Source organism: Stenella coeruleoalba (assembly GCF_951394435.1).
Source record: "Stenella coeruleoalba genome assembly, chromosome: 19".
Taxonomy (NCBI): Eukaryota; Metazoa; Chordata; class Mammalia; order Artiodactyla; family Delphinidae; genus Stenella; species Stenella coeruleoalba.
This window is the reverse complement of record NC_137165.1, coordinates 34,163,335-34,186,846: the sequence shown is the minus strand read 5'-3', so window position 1 is coordinate 34,186,846 and position 23,512 is coordinate 34,163,335. Positions and strand designations below refer to the sequence as shown.

At 35.4% G+C, this 23,512-nt stretch overlaps 1 protein-coding gene across 2 annotated transcripts in view; it reads right to left on the bottom strand.

Moving 5' to 3' along the window:
* USP32 (ubiquitin specific peptidase 32) overlaps positions 1-23,512 on the bottom strand; it is a 197,871-nt gene that overhangs the window by 24,488 nt on the left and 149,871 nt on the right. Inside the window, exons 12-25 of one of the 2 annotated variants that reach the window (XM_079905174.1) lie at positions 23,099-23,201; positions 19,182-19,377; positions 17,479-17,654; positions 16,700-16,840; positions 11,571-11,730; positions 8,291-8,445; positions 7,019-7,100; positions 5,923-5,997; positions 5,315-5,453; positions 4,946-5,051; positions 3,701-3,874; positions 2,730-2,904; positions 2,045-2,196; positions 620-731 (exon numbers count right to left, since the gene is read on the bottom strand). In XM_079905174.1, coding sequence (XP_079761300.1) covers positions 620-731; positions 2,045-2,196; positions 2,730-2,904; positions 3,701-3,874; positions 4,946-5,051; positions 5,315-5,453; positions 5,923-5,997; positions 7,019-7,100; positions 8,291-8,445; positions 11,571-11,730; positions 16,700-16,840; positions 17,479-17,654; positions 19,182-19,377; positions 23,099-23,201 — 1,946 coding nt within the window. The remainder of the gene's footprint in view (positions 1-619; positions 732-2,044; positions 2,197-2,729; positions 2,905-3,700; positions 3,875-4,945; positions 5,052-5,314; positions 5,454-5,922; positions 5,998-7,018; positions 7,101-8,290; positions 8,446-11,570; positions 11,731-16,699; positions 16,841-17,478; positions 17,655-19,181; positions 19,378-23,098; positions 23,202-23,512) is intronic. The other variant, XM_079905175.1, reaches the window with a different exon arrangement.

Below are 23,512 nucleotides of genomic sequence, written 5' to 3'. Positions count from 1 at the left end.
ATAACTCTATTGGATGGCAAAGATTACAGGAAGTTTTCCTCATTGCAGAGAGTTCTATTGGACAGTGATGATAACCAAAAAGCAATGTTAAATCATCCACCAACCCAACCATCAGTACTATCTACTGAGTGCCAATGAGAGGAGCCTCATTCTCTCTGAAGCATGTTATAGTTGGGGAACGAATCTAACTGGCAACAGTATAAAGAGGAGACAAACCCCACTAATGGCCAAAAAGACTCATTGGATGACCATATTAAATCACAGGCAATATTAGATAAACAGATTCCTTTTTAGTCAAATTTATTATTTTGTTTTCTGATAGTACATTTCTCTCATACCATCTGTTACCATGTTAATATTAGATAAAAGAGTTAAAGGACATCCGAATTCCAGTGGTAGATTTAGCTAGTAACTACCTATCTAACTTAGGTTCTCTGAATTTTAGGTTCCTCACCTATAAAATGAGGATTTGAGATAAATGATCACCAAGGTTTCCTTCAGGCTCCAAAATTCTTTTGCTCTAATATTTTTAGCCTAAACAAAAGCCTAAAAAGGATGACAACCCTTAGACTGTTATTCAAAGCTAAAATCATGAGAAGGAGCTCTAGTTCTATCTTACCTGTCTGTACTGGACTAGAAGCTGAAATTGGAGATCCAGGGACGGGAATTTCAAATGCACACAAAAATCCACTCACTGAGAGTCGTACTTTCTGGTTGTCCTGAGGGAAATTCTATAGAAAAAGAGGCAAGATGAGAAGGGGGAGATGTTTCAGATAAAATGGAGAATCATCCCTCTGATAGATCTGAAGCAAATGTCTTAGATTCTTTTATCAGTAAAACAAATAAGATGTCCAAATAATTTTTCTAAAATAACTATAAATGAAAGCTTGATAAACTAAGTGAAAACTAACCTTCCTGACAAAACCATTATCCCCTTTCATAGGAGGGCAGTACGATGTGTATAACTGACTTCTTAAGTTTTGTCCATCATTTCAAGAATCTAAACCCAAAATCCCCAGAGAGATCTCACCTCCGCATTACGTATGAAAAAAAATGTCAAAGAGGTGGGAGTTTGTTCAGAAATCCCAAAGATGAATATAAATAATACCAGTGGTAGGAGCTCAATTTAGGGTAGGCAATATATTTATTAAATTTCTTGTTTCTCCAGCTGGTATGCAAGAAGTGATTTGTGTCACTTTGTCTTTACTCTTTAATTTCTTAGTGTGTTGAAAGGCCAGGTATATATATTCATAAATAAGTACTAAAAGAACACATTTGTACATATATAAAATACTTTAAGAATTCTAGCAATAGTGGTAATACAGAAGAGCTGTTAGATGTAGCAGCAGCAGTCACTGGGGGTAAATCTAGACTGTAGTGACACAGCTAGATCACTCCATATAGGTAGCTTTGGGCTTACATATTTCCCTTCTTTAAAAATACCACCATTGGAAAAAAAAAAAAAAAAATACCACCATTGGGACTTCCCTGGTGGTCCAATGGTTAAGACTCTGTGCTTCCACCGCAGGGGACACGGGTTCGATCCCTTGTAGGGGAACTAAGATCCTGCATGCCATGCAATGTGGCCAAAAATAAATAAATAAAAAAAAATACCACCGTCATTATTACTCTTTTATTCTCGTAGACAACTCTTTTTTTTTTTTTTTTTTTTTTTTTTGCGGTACGCGGGCCTCTCACTGTTGTGGCCTCTCCTGTTGTGGAGCACAGGCTCCGGACGCGCAGGCTCAGCGGCCATGGCTCACGGGCCCAGCCGCTCCGCGGAATGTGGGATCCTCCCGGACCGGGGCACGAACCCGCATCCCCTGCATCGGCATGCGGACTCTCAACCACTGCACCACCAGGGAAGCCCCTGGTAGACAACTCTTTTAAGCTTCTTCCAGAACGAAAAACTTCACAAATTTTTTTCCAGTTTTTGTTGTGTTTTATTATCTCCCTTGGTCATTTGACACAATAATTAATTGAGAAAACTGTGATCTTTGAAGGATGGAATCAAGAGTTTCCTAAAAAGAACAGCTAATATCACCTTTATGTTGGAACCATGTACTTCTGCAAGAAGGATTTGTTCTGATTTAAGTCCACAGAGATCGCTCAGCTGTTTTTTTAAACCTGTGTACTTTTCATCCATATTCAGTCTTAGTCCATACCGTACAGGGGTAGTACCATCCAACGTAATAACTAGTAAAGAGAAAAGATTTTTTTACCAGTAAAATTCAGGTTTCATTGAAAGCTTTACACTGTGTGTGTGTGTGTGTGAGAGAGAGACTTGGAAATAGCAAACATTTCAGTCTAGAATTTTAATTTTATATGTAAACACTACGACAGATGGTGCTTAAAGATAATCTTAAGTAAAATCATTATTTTTTGAATATTCATCTGATACAGAAGTGTGAGTGGCTTTGCAAGATTTTAAAGAGAGTTCCTGGCACATTTGAAACTGACAGAAGACTCAATGGGCACAAAAATGGACCCATATTCCAAGTCTTTCAAACCTCAAATCATGCCTGAAATTAGACTGTTAAATTGTAACATGCTCACAACACTGTAAACCAACTAACACCAATAAAATTAAAAAAAAAAATTATAACACGCTGACTACCAATCTTTATGAGAATGCATTATACACAAATGACTATACTTACAAATTCAGGCTGCTTGAATAAGGTAAAAGACAATGGAATTAAATAATTTTTCATAACTTTGCGACCCACCTGTTATTTCTAAGTGCATATAACTGTCCATCGGTAGTGGCAAAGACAAAAAATTGAAAGGGTCAAATCGGACACTTATATGCCCACATGTCTTGCATTTGACTTGGGACCTTAGCTGCCCATGGAACAAATCCACAACTATTGATCTATTTCTCCTCAGATGGTTGTCCCAGGCCTAGCAAGAAAAATGATTAGAGAAATTTTTTATCTCCCCAAATTCAAAGAAAATGGTTAAATATATTAGATCTAAATGTCAAGAATATAATCCTTAAAAAATAAAAGCTTCATGCCTACAAATTTACAAGTCAGATATGTAATTTAAAATATACTGTCTACTAAGATAGTAGAGAAATACATAAAATACTTCAAGAATTCTGGCAACAGTGGTAACACAGAAGAGCTGCCAAGTGTAGCAGCAGCACTCACTGGGGTAAATCTAGACTGTAGCGACATAGCCAGATCACTCCGCGTCGGCAGCTTTGGGCTTACATATTTCCCTTCTTTAAAAATACCACCATCGGGACTTCCCTGGCGGTCCACAATAGAATGTGATTCTTTCTGCTCAATCTATAACGTATTAAACTCAGACGGAAAACCCTATTTTTTTCTTTCTTCTTACCATAGTAACAATGATGAGTTCTTTGTCCATTAAAAAGCGGATAAAATATGCCTATTGGTCACTGTACACATTACTTTAGCAATTATGGGGACTCCTAAATTTCTACTGAATGATTATTCCTACATCCTCTCCCCCAAATTTACATTGAAGAGGAAACACTTTTCTATTTTCATTAAAGATGCTTTGTTTTAGGATTATTGCACAAGAAATAAGCAGAGAAGCGTAAATTCCTTCATTTTCGCAGTAAAATTCTGACCGCAGAATAGTTTAGTTATCATTAAGTTGTGCAACACGTATTTGTGGTCAGAATATTTTATCTATTGCTTACATTAGAAACTCAAAACTGACAAACCTCTGCAGCTACTTCCCAGTCTGGTCGGCCATCACTGTCCTTTAGTTCCACATATGGCTTCTCATGGACTCGGTTGAGATCTTCATGAAGACCATCCAAGAGAAAAGCCAGAAGTTCTTGGGAGTCTTGTTGCTGGAACCCATTAAACCTGGGAGCATATTTTGCTATGGTCCACTATAAATATAAGAGGAATCAAACTCATTATTTGCTATCTCATAAAGTTTAGAAAGAACATGCCCATAATTCTATCAGAGGCATTAGAAGAAGATACATAGTATAGTATTTAGTCTGTCTCTATTTCAGCAAACATATTTTGGATAATCATGAAATCTTTCTAATCTTAATCTCAAATGATGCTCCCTCCCCCAGCCCCAAAAAGTATTATGGCCAATCCTATGTCCTGGTTTAGCATCATATAAGCAAACAGTTCTTAAGGTACATAGCTATTTAAGATACAAGATGGAAATATTAAAATGGCATTTGCTCACATTGGAAGATTCCCTTTTATAATGTTTTCTTTTACAGTTAGCTTTTCTGGTCTTGTTGTATCCTAGCTTTTATTATTAGAGGCAGAATAGCCTCATGTTCAACTGTGAGGACTTAGTAACTAGCTTGCAACCTTGGACAAGCTATTTGACTGCTATGAGTCTTAGTTTCCTGAGCCATAAAATGCGGATAATAATGTTGCTTTATACTGTAGGGCCATTTAGAAGATTAAATGAGTTAATACATAATTATTACAGTGGCTGGTAATCCTAACATCAACTAGAATTCACTGCATATGATATTAATGTCAAATTTGTATCCATTAAATTACATTCTTTCTTTCTGCTACTTTTTAAAATTCTACAGATAGAAGTAATTATCTTAGTAATGTTAAAAATGTATGGAGTATCATTAATTAGACTCAAGTCTACCTTGCAGTTAGAATACTGCTAATAGTGAAGGATTAAGAAAGAAAGGCTTACTGTATATATAAGTAAGATACCTGATAAATTAGTAAAATGAATGACATCCCAAATTTAGACTATACTTTTGATCTTTTTCTACCCAGTATGTCTATAGTAGTATTTTGCATATATGTGAAGAAGTAAAAGTATCTGACATCCAGTTTATGCCTTGTGAAGGACCCAAAAACATTACACTAAAACTAAAAAGCTAAATATAAATAACATATAGAGAAAAATAATTACTTAAATAACTGCTTAGGACTTAAATACCTTTATATTATTTTAACATGCTTACCCGAAGCTTTAATGGGGCAACATTCTTCTGAGTTCCACTCCAAAGTTCCTGTACTAAATCCCCATAGCATTTAGCCATATGCCCCTTCATACCAATGGGATTTGTCCTAGAAGTTTGAGAGGAAAATTCGTTGCCAAAGATTCTTATAAATCACAATCATGTTGACACAGAAATGCCTAGAGTCTGTTTCCTCACATCAAAATATCTTTTCAAAATAAGAGAGGTAGCATTTGGTCCTTACTTCATGCTTAATAGGGCAAATGAGATTAAGACTTTGCTCCCCCAGGGTGAAGAGAGAGGAGATTTAGGTAATATTGTGTTCATAGCAAAGTTATAAAAGTTAAGAGCCAATGACTCAAGGAAGATTACCTGTTGAGTTCATAAAGATGTCTCCCTGAGATAAAATACTGTGTCAGTGGCTGTGTGTTACTAACACACTGGATGCTTGAGTTCATGAAGCATGTGTTTCCCAGGTTACTCAGACCTGTGGCCCCCTTTTCTGTCGGAACTGGAACAAACAACATGAGAACGGAAGCCTAGCTGTAGCAAGATGTCATGACCAAACAGTTATTTGTATTCAATGCAATGATTTTTATAACTCTTCTAATCAATTAAATGGAGTTAATATTTCTCTATTGGGTCTTGCAATGCTAAGTAGAGGCTTTTTAATGGAGCATCATCGGCAATCATGATAATCTATGTTCATTTGTAATCTAGAGGCAGCAGTGATTCTCTTTAATTGTTATGATCGTTTTTTAGAGTTCAAACAATTCTCTCCTAGAATTATGTCTTTCAAAATATATAAATTATTTAATTGCATGGTTAGAAAGAAATTTGATGCTTTAGGAAAAAGAAAAATAAGAGGGGGCCTAATCGCTTTTGAGCTAGAAAGCTACAAGTCGTTAACACTTCAACAGTTGAGAGAAGGAAAAATAATAATTTTAAGATTGTTTAAAAATAATACACTGTAGACTTACCCTTGTGTCTATCTATTTTACTACTGTTTGCTATAAAGGACATTTCTTCAGGCCAACTCATATCTTTGTTGCGAACTGGAAAAACAGACAGCAATGTGTTAATTTCTTATCTATTCAAATCACACCCACTAAATTGCTTCTGTTAAAAAAAAAGTTCTTATTTCTAAATCAGAAACTGAAAAAAAAAATCAAGTTAATTTTAGTAATTGCCTCTGAAACCATTCCAATTCTTTACACTGGAGACTTTATTGGTTAGAATTAATTAGTAAGCTAATCTCTAAATTACATACATGAAGTAAAATTATACTCAACCATCTATAGAAGGAATTAAAGTTCTTAAACTTAATACATTGGAACTATTACAATGCTTTCTTAAATTGTGACAACTGCCAGAGTAATCTATTCATTTTAATACAAAGGCAGCTAGGAATGTTTCATGAATCTTTTTTTTTTTTTTGGCGGTACGCGGGCCTCTCACTGTTGCGGCCTCTCCCGTTGTGGAGCACAGGCTCCGGACGCGCAGGCTCAGCGGCCATGGCTCACGGGCCCAGCCGCCCCGCGGCATGTGGGATCTTCCCGGACCGGGGCACGAACCCGTGTCCCCTGCATCGGCAGGCGGACTCTCAACCACTGCGCCACCAGGGAAGCCCTGTTTCATGAATCTTGATGAGAAAAGACACACTAAGTTTTCAATGATGTGTGCTTGCCAGTGTGTAAATCTATGCTTATGTTGGTGAATGACTAGTGTTGACTAATGAAAAGCCTGCACCACTAACTGTTGCAAGAAAGTCTCCTGACAAAGAGGCAGCTTGAAAATTTTAAGGAGCTATAAACTTATAACTGAATTCACTTGTTTTTACCCACTGTTTCCACCCTTTCCAGCCAATGAATGCAGACATGTTTTTCTCTTAAAGCAATATAAATAGTATTACATTACAGTAGGATTACATAAGGGTTTAATGGGTTTTCTTTACTATATAGAATATAGTGATCAAATACCAGTTGGAAAAACTATAAAATCAATTATCAGTGAGTAATTCAATCTTTAAATTCTTCCCCTAAAAATCTAATACAAATGCATGCTTCCATCTTGTACCTTCAATTACCAAGTGCTGCTCATCCTGGATTTTCAAATATTCCAATCTATGATCCTCATCATCCAGAAGAGTGAGGTAATTCTGTATATGGAGGAGGAAATGTTTTGTTAATTTAATTACTAAACATGAAACAAATATGGAAATAAAAATGAATGACAATTAAAAACATCCTTGTAGTTACATAACTCGTGACAGATATTTAGCATATTATAGTTATTCAGAAATGCTTATAATTTTGGTGGCAAAATGAGGGAAAGACAATGTATACTTTGTAAACACATACTTTATGTGTCTAAAAAAGTTATATAGGATTTGGGGGAGACCAGAAAAGACTCATCACATATCAAACCAGAATTCATTGAGATTTAGATTTTCTGAACAGCTGATAGAAAAGAAGTTTTTTTAGTATCTAGTATGAAATTCAGTAAATGTGCTTGTGGTCAAGATGGAACTTGATTATTTACTAGGAATTGAAAATGTAAAACCAAATGTCATGCAATAGAATTATACATTTTTGTTGATGCTCACCCTGTCTAAAGTGCTCAGAAAATTAATTCATTTAATTCTTACAACTATCCTAAGGGAAATACTATTATTTTCCCCATTTACTCATGAGAAAACTGTGACACAGAGTCAAGGGACTCGCCCTTGGTTATTCGACTAACAGGTGTGAGGGCCAAGATTTAATCCGTGGCAGTGTAGCTCCAGGACCTCTGCTCTTAACTTATTATACAACTGGTCACCTCTCAATGGTGACCAAAGGAGAATGTAAGAAAGAAGGAACTAGGGAATAAAGAACTGGTTAAAACTACTTATGATCCAATTTCAGAGTATTAATGGAAATATATTGCATGTGTTAGGAAGAATATATAAGCAATTAACAGCACTGCCTCTGAGGAGAATGGAAGATAGGGGTCAGAGGATGGAAAGGAAGAATTTTCACTACATACTTTTGTATTGTTTGAATTTTTTTAACATCTATATAAGTTACTTTAAGACAAATCAAAAATAAACTATTTGTTAAAAAGTGATATTTGCCGTTACTTTATAATAATAATCTTTACAAGATGGTACTGTCCATGACTGTTATTATGGGTTTCAGATGACAAATATCTATATGTATGCATCCAGTAATTTAAAAGTTGAAGTTTCCACTGCGATTCCGAGACATGGCTTTCAGAACAATTAGTGTAGATAAAAATAACCCATACTTATGAAACATGGATTTAACACTTAATCAGGACTTTCCTTGACTCCAACATGTCTCTTACCTCACTGTTGTATAGCCACAGGCGCATATCCTCCTCTTTGATGCGCAGCCTCTGAGATAGATATTCATGAATTTCCTTGATGGTCTGCATTCGACTAAAACAGCCTGTATAGGCTAAGACCCGCTTTAATGGTGCATTCGGAGAAGGTACATTTCCTATGGTCACAGTAGTCACAGTAAGGAAAAACGCAGATGTAAAAAAAAAAAAAAAAAAGCACCCCTCTCAGCAATGGGGACCATACTATTTTTGGACATGATGAGAAATGAGAGTTACAGATTTAATAATTTTATAAATTAAGACGCTTTAAGAGAAAGCTTTAAAATGAAGATAGGAGAACTAAGTGTCTTAGAGTAAGCCTTAACTTTGAAAGGAAGAACAACAAAATTAGAGGCCCAAATAATTGGCAGTATCTGGATCCCAAGAAGACTGGCAAATATCAACGGGCATCTGTATCTAGGCTGCCCTCAGCTGAGTCACACTCAATAGCAAAATCAAAACTCAGTGTAAAAATGGGGAAGATAAAATGGGGCTGGATTTGAATTCCACAGATAGATAATTGGCTTTACCTGATCTACTTTCTTAAACTGTCTTTGAGTTACTAATCACATCACTCTCATTAAGTAGCCCAATTACCTAGCACACTGGTACAATTACACAAGAATTGTTACTTGTACTTAGAATTCTAAGTAGGCATAGATGTTACTTGGCCAAACAAAGCTTTAAAGTGAAGCCAAGAAACTTCCCATGACAAAAAAATTGCCCTATTGAAAGGTAGTAAGGGGGGAATCATATGGCCTGCCCACCCGAAAAGAGAAAAGCAGACATGACCTTGAATTCTTGAAGGGCTCAAGGTGGAAACAAAAAGAGGCAATAAGAGGAAAGAGTGAATACTGAAGGAAGAATATATCAAGTCTAATCACATATTTCAAAAGAAAAGGGTGATAAAATGACAAGAGATTATGGAAATCAAAAACAGGTTGCTGAAACAATATGCTAAACCCTGGGTAACTACTCAGCCAAAAATCTAGACAAAAGCTGTAGCTTAAAATGGTCATCTCTGCCTATGGGAGGTTATAGTTTACTGAGCAACCCAAAACTAAAATACACTTAACATATCAATATAATCCATGAAGGGTACAATTATACACTCGAGGTAGTTTTCCATCCATTCAATGGTGACTTAGCTTTTTTCCTCCCATTAAATGTGCTTTGAGTCTTTACCTACTAAACAGAGGAGAAAAGTACTGGCATCATCCACTTTTTCAGAGTTTCCAAGAATTAACTCACCTAAAATAAGCTGAAAAATCATCTAACAATGACTTCTTGTCTGTTGAAAAGGCTACAATTAAGTCATTGTTAACTGTGGCAAGGTTTGTATACCTGTCATTCCAAAAGGAATAAAAGAGCCTAGTAAACAGCTGTGATAAATTGAGTAATGAGAAAGATGAAAACCACGTTATGGAGAACAAACCCAACCATGATCAATTTTTAAACATCTAGCAAGGCAAATCATTTACTATCAGCAAGCAAAGGATAATCCCTAGAAGAAAACAAAAGAGCAAATTTCTCCAAAAACACATCAGAGGATTAGTTATAAGATTACAGCAAGAAAGCATATTTTTATAAACTTCAAAGTGATTAATGATTGATTTCACAACTAATTAGTAAGAAATAAAATTTCAAATTAAGAACAAATTTGGAGCATAATAACTACCCAGTTCTAGGATTCAGAAGCATTTGCAAGTGCAGTGTCCAAGTCAACTTCTATTGTCCTTAAGCCACATAAGAAATTTATTTGAATTCTAGACAGTTTTTGTAGCATAGCTCATTAAGCAGGCAGCCACTTATTATACATAATTTTGTGCTTTTGAATAGCACCAACAAATCTAGTGGAATTTACAGAAGCAGCAAAAATCTAGGATCAGCACAAGAGTTACAAAGAATACTTACTAAAAGCGCAACAACACATCTTGCCTCTCATGTTATCTTTCAAAGAGAATTGAAAAAGATATGTACTAAGGGTGCCATGGGAGCAAGGCAAATACTATTATTATTCAATGGAAAATTAAATTAAGAGTGTTTCAGAGAGATTCTTATTTCACTGTTCCTTGATTTTAATGTGTTCCAAGACAAAGTTTGGTTAGGCAGAGGCCACTGCTTTGCTATAATTCTTACCAAACAGTATGTGTAAGAATCTCCATATATTATCTGAATACAACCTTTAATGAAGATATAAAACTACTCTATTACATTTCAAAGGAGGGATGATACTTTATAGGGTTGGTTTGGATTCAAAGGTAGTTCTTTCATATTAAGTTATATTAATTATAACATCATTCTGGCATTGTTAACACAGTGTGGGACTATGTGTAAATGGATGAACTCATTATTTTTGCTGAAGAAGAACTATTTCAAATATTTGCAAGGCAAAAGCATTGAGCAAGTCCAGGCCATCAATAAAATGTAACCTCATAGATCAGCTCGGTGCTTTGTGACCACCTAGAGGGGTGGGATAGGGACGGTGAGAGTGAGATGCAAGAGGGAGAAGATATGGGGATATGTATATGTACAGCTGATTCACTTTGTTAGAAAGCAGAAAGTAACACACCATTGTAAAGCAATTATACTCCAATAAAGATGTTAGAAAAATAAAATAAAATTTAACCTCACAGAGAAATCAAAAGGGAACTTTTTGCATGTATTACATTAAAACGAGAACTTATATGTCATTTTGATAGGCTTGATGTTTTTGAAAGAAAATGTGTCAATTTCATTTTCAAAAATGTATCTTTTCCTTTGTATTATCTGTCTGTTATAAAGGCTCCTTGGACCTAGTATGAGAAATGTATCATGTTTTGTTAAAAAAAAACAAAAAACAAACAAAAAAAGATGATATTGCCAAAGAAATTACTGCTTAGAAATTTGAGTGGAGTTGAAAAGGCCAGTCATTGACTGGCAGACTCTAATTTAGGTCCAGCACATAATTTACAATGTCTTGTTCTCAAAGAAACAAAATAAATAAAATTTACTTCTACGTATTATCTTTGTATGTTTACAAGCCAAAAAAGGGAACAACATTTCTCAGTTTGCTGCTGAGATTTTGCCTCTACCCCATCTAGTTCTTGCGCATGACCGTAGATCTAAGCCCCACAAGTGATTTACTGATTCTGTATGAAAACAGATGAAAATGTGTATTAGTACAGTGGCACCAGACTATGAGCAAATTGGTTTTTATTTTTTTAAGGAAATGCATGGTATTCTTGCTGCATTCTTAAGTTACCTCTTGGTAAATGCTGAGGAAACATTCTCAGGCTCATCATACCCATATTCACCCAGATGTTAGACTGCTGTGTCCGAGTGGCAGGCTGCTGTCTCAGGAAGAGAAGATAGCGAGGAAATAATTCCAGCTCTGGGATTTCTGTCTTGCTATTCTTGATTACCTATTGTTTTAAAAGACATAAAGTGATCACTATAAAAGAAACAAAACTTGCCTTTTTTTTTTTTTTTTTTTGCGGTACGCGGGCCTCTCATTGTTGTGGCCTCTCCCGTTGCAGAGCACAGGCTCCGGACACGCAGGCTCAGCGGCCATGGCTCACGGGCCCAGACGCTCCGCGGCATGTGGGATCTTCCCGGACCAGGGCACGAACCCATGTTCCCTGCATCGGCAGGCGGACTCTCAACCACTGCGTCACCAGGGAAGCCCAAAACTTGCCATTTTTAACCTAATTTCTTAGATTTATTTTTAAACTAAAATGTTCAATAGGTTCACTGCCTATATTTCAGTTAGATTATAGAAATTCACAGGTTTAAATTACATGGGTTTAAAGACCCTCAGCCTCCTGCACCTTAGTCCATTTTCCAGGATTAGGATTCCTGGTGGGTATTTTCTCCCCTTTCATTTAAAAGCAAGTAACATCAAAATTAAGGGGAAAAAATCTTAAATATTATCTACAATTCTAGCACTCTCACACCATAACTCTTTTCACTTTTACATATTTCATACATATAAATGATGGTATTTTAAAGGACAAATTCTTAGGAATGGAGTTAATAAAAAAGTACGAAAGTATTCATGTCATTAACTACATAAGTCATAGTGACACCCAAAATGCAGCAGTATTCCCGGAAATGTATGAATGTATTACTTTCACAAAAACTTATCACTGGATATCATTTAAAGATACCCCATTTCTGGGCTTCCCTGGTGGTACAGTGGTTAAGAACCTGCCTGCCAATGCAGGGGACACAGGTTCGAGCCCTGGTCCAGGAAGATCCCACATGCCGTGGAGCAACTAAGCCCATGTGCCACAACTACGGAGCCTACAAGCCACAACTACTGAACCCACGTGCCACAACTACTGAAGCCCACGCACCTAGAGCCCATGCTCCGCAACAAGAGAAGCCACCGCAATGAGAAGCCCATGCACCGCAACAAAGAGTAGCCCCTGCTCGCCACAACCAGAGAAAGCCCGTGTGCAGCAACCAAGACTCAATGCAACCAAAAATAAATAATAAAATTAAAAAACAAACAAAAAAAAATTAAAAAACAAACCCCATTTCTTTAATACATATAAAAAATATTATAAATTTGCTTAAAATTTTATTTCTTGTATTTGTAGTGAGAACAAAAATGTTTCCACGTAAAAATTTACTATCTGTGTTTTATGTAACTGGACTGTTCATATATTTTTTGTCTATGATTAAAACAACTAAATTGGATGTACAAAACTGGAAGTCACACGGTTGAAACAGGATTTTTCAGTAATCTCTCTAATAACTTGCTTGCTAGCCCCAAAACACAGGAAAACATATTACCAAAATAGTGCTTTAAGAGTTTTAAGAGTAGCACCTTATCAATTTAGCATTCCAAAAGGATAGCAGGGTCAACAGTCAAACTCTTTAAAACATAAAATCTTACAGAAACTTTAATAGTCTCAAGTGATTGGGCTTTGTTTCATTTCCTTTTGCCTTAGTAACCAATATATTCTGCAACAGAGCATTTTTTAATATCAAGAGGGGGCAGTAAAGAACCAGATAAAAACAATGTTACAAACCAAACCTTTAGGACTATTTCTTAAAATTATTCTACATGTTCTGATATGCTATAGTATGGTACTAGGAAAGCTCCACTTAGGAGCTTTTTCAACTCCTATTTAAAGCAGTAAAAGGAGCTCTCCCTGACACTGGAGGAAAACAAAGTCTGTCCACTTCTAGAGGGTCACTGATAGCTGCAAAGCCAACAGTAAAATTCTCTTATGATTTCAGTTTAACTGTGATTTTGGGAAAGATCAATAATTCTGCATCTATAGTCATCAGGCTACATAAAAAACATACTTTTGGCAGAATCTGAAATGACAAAGAAGTAATTTTTATAATCTGTAGCTTGCTTTCCAAGATAAGTGATTTTGTGAGCAAATTACAGATTAACAAATTCTTATACATACAGGCACAATCATACATAAATACATATTTATTTACATTTTAATTATTCTTGTATATGAACTTATTAACTTCAACCATAACCGGCAAACAATAGATGCAATTCCAGTTACAGGAATTTACCTTAAAGAGATCATCACAATGTTTAGAAAGAGACTATTCACCAGAAAATTGTTTTTTTTTTTTTTTTTTTTTTTTTTCAGTCATGTGGTGCAGCACACAAGATCTTAGTTCCCCGACCAGGGATTGAACCTGTGCCCCCTGCACTGGGAGCACAGAGTCTCAACCACTGGACTGTCAGGGAAGTCCCAGAAAATTGCTTTAAACAACTAAGATCTAGAAGCAAACTAAAAGTCCATCAGTGGTGATTGGTTAATTGTGATTTATGTACATATGCATGTGTATGTAATAAATTAAGGAACACTATGCAATTATTAAAAATAATGGTATAGATCTAAATTTATTAGCTTAGAAAGATATCAATAGCATCTATCTTAGACTGAAAATAGCAGATCACAAGACATCAAGTATAATATGACTCAATTTCATTAAATTATCTATACATATTTGTATATGTATATGAATAGGCACAGAGGAATGTTTGGAAAGATGAAAACCAAAATGTTAATAGTAATTATCTCTTAAGTAGTAGGATATGGTAGATATGGTATGCTTTTTATTTTCTTCTTTATTTTTTCTATATTGCTTAATTTGTTATCATTGAGCTTGTACATGTGCAAATTAAATAAAGCTATTTTTTTAATGGTATGATTTATGTAAAAATGAAAGTATTTACTTTTAACCTTGCTGTAGCAAATATATTTAGTATTCTTTAACTTGAAACACCATATTCTAAATGTTTTTACAGCAATTTTTCCTGAATCAGGTTAAATTTATCTTATTTAGAGGTAAAAAAATATTATCAAGCCTGCAACTGAAGCTTTTATGTAGTAAAATTACTACTTATTAAACTAATATTTATCTGACATCAATGTTAAAAAACATGATCTTTTGTGAGGCTCCAAAAAAACTTGTTTAATAATTATAATGATGATGGTGATGATAGTAGCAACAGGCAAAATTTATTGACCATTTACTATAAATCAGGTGCTGTGCTAATCATATGTATTATTTACTTATCAAAACAACTATAATGAGGTAGATATTATTGTTATCACCATTTTACAGATGAGGAAACTAAGGTTTAGAGATTAGCACTGGTAATCTGAATTCAGGCAGACTCCAAAACATCAAACTCACTCACTCATTCACTCACTCACTCACTCACTCACTCACTAACTCTATCTATCTATCTATCTATCTATCTATCTATCTATCTATCTATCTATCTACCTACCTACCTACCTACCTACCTACCTATCCATCCAACACAATTATCACCATGATTCTCCTACAGACATAGAATATTAGATCCGCCTTTGTCAATGCAGGGGACATGGGTTCGATCCCTGGTCCAGGAAGATCCCACATGCCTCGGAGCAACTAAGCCTGTGTGCCACAACTATTGAGCCTGTGCTCTAGAGCCCATGAGCTACAACTACTGGGCCCACGCCCTGCAACTACTGAAGCCTGCGTCCCTAGAGCCCATGCTCTGCAACAAGAGAAGCCACTGCAATGAGAAGCCCGCGCACCACAAAGAAGAGTAGCTCCTGCTCGCCACAACTAAAGAAAGCCCACGTCCAGCAACGAAGACCCAATGCAGCCATAAATAAACAAACAAATAAATAAATAAATTTATTTTTTTAAAAAAAAGAAGAATATTAGAGCAGGAAAGTCCCACCAGAAATTAAGTGATTAACTCAAGGACTATCCCACTTCCCAATAAATAAAGAATATAATATGTATGTAAATGTATCTATGTATATTCATATTTATATGTATCTACCTAGGAGTTCTGTTGACAAATACAGTAGAAATCTTTTGGAGCCAACAAACACAAACCCTAAATTCCTGATTGTGATTTAAACATAATTTTTAATAAACATAATTATTAATAACTCAAAATCATTATCAAAATTAAGAGTACGGACATATAGCAGACTTTTACTCTTTTTGGACATGACCTAAGTTACTATATCTTATTCATGGAAATCCTTTCTGGTATAAAAGCGTTCTTGGACATTATACAGGGAGAGTGTTTCTTGATACAGTAAAAGAGTCTTCTTATAAAGTATTTTACTGCGTCAGTAATGTGAAGAGTATTCAGGGCAATGAGTACTGCTGTTTACTGTATAAGCAGAACAAATAATGTTGAACAGTTAACTCACTAATATTTTGATATTACACACTCCAAGCCCTTTAAATTACTGTAGAGCATTTTACTTATGCTCTAAATGACTCATTCTAGTAATGGCAACAATCAGAATTCACTAGCTTTGAATTCTTTTTATTATATGTTGTGATCTTTTATATGTTCCTCCTTCAAAAAGACAAACCACAAAAATCCACCAACAGCTACAAGATGAATCCAATCCCTAAGTGGATGCCTGTGTGGTTAATGGGAGTAACAGTTTTAGAAGTAACCTCTGTACCACTTCCTCTACATTCACTGAACTTTTTGGCACTGGCTCTCAGACTTCTGCTCCAGTCTGAGTTCTGCATTATCTTAATGGCTATGTTTATGTGGATGACTTATTTAATAGACTAGCCTCATAATTCCTTGACTCTATTTAGTCTAGTGACTATTTCCTCCACTCCATATAAGTCACCCACTCCCAAAGGAACATCACTGTATGGTTGGTACCTAATGTAGTGCTCAATAAATGTATGAGTAAATGAATGAATGAATATGAAAGAACCTAAAATTCATTCAGCTAATTTGAACAGGTACTGAATACTCTGCTACCATGGGTAAGAACTAATTTGTGGATAGTGAGGTTCACATAAAAAATTAATAGAAGACCCCATCTATAATTGCTCCTTATATAAGGCAATATTGGCTATACTTACAGGTCTAGGTAAGGCCAGGTTTGCTCCATACCAATGATAAAGTGCTCTCCATACAGGTTCTGGAACCATTTCATAATCTCTTCCATGAATCAGCTGTGGGGTTCGTTTTAATCGTCCTCCTTCTAGTGTTAATGATGTAGCCTTAGAAAGAATGGAATGTAAATGTTGATTTTTTTTTTTTTTGGCTGCACCTTGCAGCTTTCAGGATCTTAGTTCCCAGACCAGGGATGGAACCCGGGCCCACGGCAGTGAAAGTGTGCAGTCCTAACCACTGGACTGTCAGGGAATTCCCCCCAATTTTGATTTTTAAAATTGCAGTCTCTTGTGTTTTAACAAAACCTAGACACAGGAGAATAAATGCATCACTACTCAGTTTCATGTCACTAGAAAAAAATGAATTTTCTAAAAGATTTTTATTTTGAACTTTCAAAATAAACTAAGAAATGAAACTCAAGGCAAATCATTTGAAAAAAGTCACTGGAACATTTGGGAATAATAAAAGTTTTCACAGACTTCTTTCCAACAGTAAAAAATATTATTTTGAAAAAAAAAATTCACATACACGTGAAACTACATTTTTACAGTAGCTGTCCTAAGTAAGAAAAACATTTCTAAGGATCACTAAACTGCTTCTACACAAGTACTAAGTCATGAAATATTCTCACAGAAACATTTCCATCTACAACAGGTTAATAAAATGAATCACAGACATTTTCTATGTGCTAAAATCCGTAGAATGAAATTTATTAGCAACTTGAAAGAGATGTCAAATTACTTACCTTTACTGGTTCTTGAGTTACTAGTGGCTGGTTATCAATAGCCCCTGGTTTCTGAGGATTGAGGTGCAACAAAATATTCCCACTGGTTCCTAGTAAACACTGGTTGTTATTGTCAGAAGTGTTATGTTGTCGAGCAAAGCACATATCTGCCCCTGGTGTGGCAGAATACAGAAAGCCTGTAAGGAAAAAGAAGATGGAATCTCTTTATTTTATTATACATAAATAGGCTTGAATATACAAACTCAATGTCCATGTATTAGGTTAATGCTATTATTCTGTGGTCAGGTCAGTACAGGGTTAGATTCTGATGAATTCTGTAGAAGATAGGAATTAGAGAGGTATTCCTTTCTGGACAATACCTAGTATAACACTAGGTAGAATAAAAGCTTTGAAAATTGTTACCAAATGAACGTTTGGCTAGACTCCTAGAATATCTAATAATTCACGAGAATTATATGTCCTCTTCCTTTCCTCTGATAGGAAAGGAAGAAATACAGTCAAGTAGCTGGGCTCTCACATATCTTCCCTTAATTCTTCTCTTCCACCTGCAAAGGTTCTTGGTAGATAATGGTGATAACAAGTCTCTAAACCAAAGGGAAGGAGCTAAAACAAGAACCCCAACAGAGAGTGCTGGGACGGAAGAAACTGTTCCCTAATAAATCTATTTGAAAGGAAGGCATGAATGTCACGATAGAAAAATACACACAGGAAAATGACTGATGATAACTTAGAGTTGTGAACCCCAGTGGTATCTTAAGGTATTTCAACTCTCAACCACATATTAATCTCAGGTAAACCTTCTAGCCATCATTTACTTTGAAACTTGTATCTGTGGTATGGCTCAGCATGTGTATAGCACAGATTATACAGAGTGAGCATATATCAAAAAGGATCTTAGGGAGGGTCAAGAAACAATCTTAGTGTGGAAGCTGATCAGAGAGAGCACTTCTAGGACTGCTAAGTGATCTCTGTAACGTCAGATGGTGAAAAAGAAGCAGTAGATTCTACAAAGAGTTTTGTAGAGAAAATGCTAACTCTGTCCAATTTGCCTTCTCCCTCCACAGAAAAGGAGAAAAAAACCTCAAAGATGAAACAACAACAGAATAAGGTTGAGAGTTCTGCCACTGTATCAGCAGAATAATAGGGATCAACTAAATTCATTTGGGCCAAAATACACCAAAGCATCTTCCCCATAAGTGTAGAACCACTAAGTTTTATGTAGGTATCAACAATGGAAGGGGATTATGGGGAACATTATGAAGTCTTTCTAAATATTTTAACAAAATAACTCCCAAATTCCATCCTGAAATGTCTGTAGAATCTGATATGAGGGTGCATTTAATCCAATGAATGTATGCTTATGGTTAGAGAGAGTTCTGGAGATAAAAATTTAGATTTTATTATGTCTTCTCAAATTTAAATTTATTGACAAAATGATTTAATAACAATATGGAAAGATTGACTTAATCAATGAAAACTGTGAAAATATTTTCAAATTGAGAGATTAATGAGGTAGAATATAGAAGAGCTCCTCTTTGTAAAGATACTAATACATTCAAGAATCTATTAATTGACCATTTCATTCGAAACTTATTTCTGTGAATGGAAACCTGATGCCCCATATCCTACCAAGCACACTCTCTGAGTGTAGCCCTTTAAGAAATGACCCTGCCTAAACCTCTTGGAAAACAAACTATGCTTACCACTGCCAGCAGTTTCCGAGGCTTCAGATGCAGTAGAAATGTTGTCTGAAAATTTCTCTTCTGTGGTGTTCACATAACTGGGGCTGCCTCCTCCGATTCTATCTTCACTCTGCTCTATAGGATGTACTGCTGTTCCAAATAAATATTTTCCTCCATTCAGAACAGATGACGGCTCAATTGCAACAGGGCTGGCATCCTAAAAATTATGAAGTCAGAAATTAAGAGGTAAAATTTAATAATCTGCCAATTATGCAGCCTTCAAAAATGAATCCGCAAATGGTCTATTGTTTCTAATCTTCCTGTGGTTGGCTACAGCCACTTAAAAACATTTTGATGGATAACTAAATTTTAATTTCTTCAAAGGGGAATAGTGTATATAAATAAAATTGGTAAGGCAGAATGGGAACAGACTGCAAGGGACTCTGTGCCACATAAAATAATTTAGACTTTATTCTGTTGAAAGTTGGAAATCATGGAAGGCTTTTATTGATACTAAAAATTAAATAATATTTATTCTTTTTACTATTAAAGATTACATTGTTATTATAGAAAATATGGAAAAATATGAAGAAAATAAATATCACAAGTACTCAGATGCCATCATTTATTTTTTGTGACTGAAAACATATACATATATGTAAAAAATAAATGTGGAGAATACAGTTACAATTAAGGGCAGGGCACTGACTTCCCAGCTCTGTGACCTTTTACAATAAGTAAACTTATAAGCCTCAGCTCCTTCATGGGTAAAAACTAGGATAATATTAGTATTAATATCTACCTCAGAGTTTTATGCCTGGCATTTAGTAAATGTGAACTATCATTCTGGTTGTTGTTAGATATCACATTTTAAATACAGCATATTGCTAATTTTTCTTTCCCTTAACATTATATTGATAGGATTTTTCTGTGAGAGGCTTTTAAATAGGGGAATAGCATAACCCAATTTTTGCTTTAAAAATAACTCTAGTGTGTAGAAAGGATTTGAGGCAGAAACTGAAAATTGAGACACAAATTAGAAGACTTCTATAATAATTCAGGCAAGAGATGATGAGGCACTAAACCATAAAAAGCTAGATCCATAAGTAAGGAGATAGAGAGAAGAGCATGGATTTAGGAGATAAAAAAAAACTTGACAACTAATTGTGTATGAAAGAGGGGCACAGATAATTCCAAGGTCGGACATGAGGTGCTGGCTTAGCTGACTGGATGGGAGTTGACACCTTCATAAGATAAGGTGTATTGGTGACTGGAATCGTTTTGGGAATAACCTTATTTTGGGATATTCTGGTTTGAGATATGTGGACATTGAGTCTAGTGCTCAGGACAGAGAAAGAGACTAGATATAAAAATGTGAAGCTCTGGGAGGGAGGGAGGCAAGAGGGAAGAGATATGGGAACATATGTATATGTATAACTGATTCACTTTGTTATAAAGCAGAAACTAACACACCATTGTAAAGCAATTATACCCCAATAAAGATGTTAAAAAAAAAAAAAAAAAAGAGATTCCAGGAAAAAAAAAAAAAAGTGAAGCTCAACAGACTTCTGGAAGGACAAGAAAATGGTGTATGTAGAATAAGGAGAGTACAGCATTTACAGGATAGGTAGCAGAAGAATCTGGGAAGGACACTGAGTCTGAATGACCAGAGAAAAATGAGGAGATGCAGAGTACCAGAAGCAGAGGCCGCTAGCATAGAACTATTCTCTACTAAGTTTACTTGTGGAAAAAAAACAAAAAAAAAAAGAGAGAGAGCTAAGAATTGAGGAGAAGGTGGAGGGAAGGTGCTATGAGAATGTATATCTGTGAGTGTTTTAAAAAGATCAGGATAGGGCTTCCCTGGTGGCGCAGTGGTTGAGAATCTGCCTGCCAATGCGGGGGACACGGGTTCGAGCCCTGGTCTGGGAGGATCCCACATGCCACGGAGCAACTAGGCCCGGGAGCCACAATTACTGAGCCTGCGCGTCTGGAGCCTGTGCTCCGCAACAAGAGAGGCCGCGATAGTGAGAGGCCCGTGCACCGTGATGAAGAGTGGCCCCCATTTGCCTCAACTAGAGAAAGCCCTCGCACAGAAACGAAGACCCAACACAGCCATAAATAAATAAATACAAAATTTTTAAAAAAAAGATCAGGATATTTTTAAGTGAGAGGTAAAGAGAAAGACTAACGGGGCTAACCAGTAGAACAAGATCCCACAGGCATCTGAGAATGATAGACAGTAGCATGGGTAAAGGATCTTAAGTGGCATTCAATAAATAATGACGTAAATTTTAGTAGATGAAACTGATCAATGGCTGTGGGTCTTGAAGGCACAGCTTATAAAGTAACTAGTTGAAATCCAAGAAAAACATCAAATTTAAAAGACAAACTCCAAGTCACAGCATAGCAACAGCATAATGGATGCTTTAGATTCTTTTAATGAAATTACAGCATCCCTAATTTTAGCCAAAACAAGGAGACATTGTGTCAATATTTTATTAGATTTTTTTCCCTCTTTGATCTGTAAGGCAGGGGAATATTATCAATTTGTAAATCCTTCAGAAGCCAGCTCTGAAGAAATTCCAGTGCCTTTAATCAAGAGTGGCAATAAGAATGAGAATGAAACCTAGATTTCTTTCTACATACCAATTAACTTTATTGGACTAAAAAATTTTTAATAGTCTTATTGTTAAAACTTCAAATAGTTCAGAAGCACACAGATTCACATTCTTTATTACAGATCCAAGTGTTAGCATCTTCTATTAATTATTAACTTTCTTAAAATATGGGAAAGGTACCAGATTATTTTGGGTATTAAATAACCCTAGTTCACAATGAAAAAATTATTCCCTATTCAATTCTCTTTCAATCCTCTGATTACTTCAAGGACAGGGTCTCAGTTTGGTACTAATGTGCTAATCTAATGCTTGATCTGCTAATCTAATACTTGACAATTTCTATTTTTGACAGAGAACAGGTCTCAGTATCAGTCTTCAAAAGACAACACTACTTGGCTAGACTTTAATAATATATTTTATTTTCATTGATTTTATTTTGATCCTCTATTTCTGGAATGTGACACTGATTTTCTATTTAAGATAGTGATATAAAGTTTCCTTTTAAAATAAAATATATTTATGTAAAAATGATAAAGTTATTTATATAAACATACTAAGAAAATAATAGTATGGGAACTATATGGTAAAAAAATGGTGACCATAGTACACAAATGATAAAAACTGGGAGTCTACATTAAGTATGGATTTGGGGCCATCAATATTTTAAATTCAACTATCCACCAAAGAAGTCAAAATTGTATATGGACAATGGAACAACAGAATCACACTGACCTATGGCCTGTGAAGTAGGCCTGAGTAGTTAGTTTATATTATTAATATGTTTGGACTTCAGTTTGTAGACTTCATAGCAATTTATTAAAGATAATATTGATCTTCTCACAGCTTTTCTGATATTGAGTCCCTACCAACAAAATATATTCCATTTAAGTCAGATTTCAAAAGAAAATTTTCAGTAAACAAAAATGACTTTTTTAAATTAATTCAAACTTTTTCTTCAATTATGCTTTCTGATTTATTTGGTCTGGAGTGGAGCATAGGCATTTCTTTTTGTTTTTTTTAAGCTTTCTATGTGATTTTGCTATGCAACCACTGCCCAAGTGAGGATTATAGTCTCCTACTTTTGTTTTCATAATGTGCTCCAAATGCTGAGTAGAGTAACTAATTCCTTAATGAATCTATTACTTGCTCTGGAACTTGCTTTTTAGAAAAGCAAGTTGGTAGCATCATATAGGTATTCATTTCTTTCCCCTTCAAATCTTTATCGAGGTTGGAGCATTTTATTACTGGCCACTAGTCACACAAAGTCTGATGGAGTTAATAATCCTATGAAAAATGTAGATAAACAGGAATCTTACTCACATATTTGACATATTCTTTCCACTGCTGCCACCACTGCATGGAGATGATAAACCAATTGTGTCCGGGTTGCAGACCATACCTGCTCTCTCGTTCTAACCATCCTCTGTACATACAAAAGAAATTCAGTACAACAAATGGTGTATAAAACATATGACCATGCACCTACAAATTATCATTAGAAATTTTTCAAAGGAAAAACATGAAACAGATATACTAGGGAGATGGCCACATTTTAAATTAGTGAAACACTGATAAGCCAATTTCTGGAGTCATAACACCACTATTAAGCCTCCAACTGATGTTTCAAATACAGCTTAAATGAGGAATAATTTAGTAACATACTAGTTACCTGAATTAAGTAAAGAACTCAATGATTTTGGTAAACTTACAGTCATGTGCAAACATCACCACAAT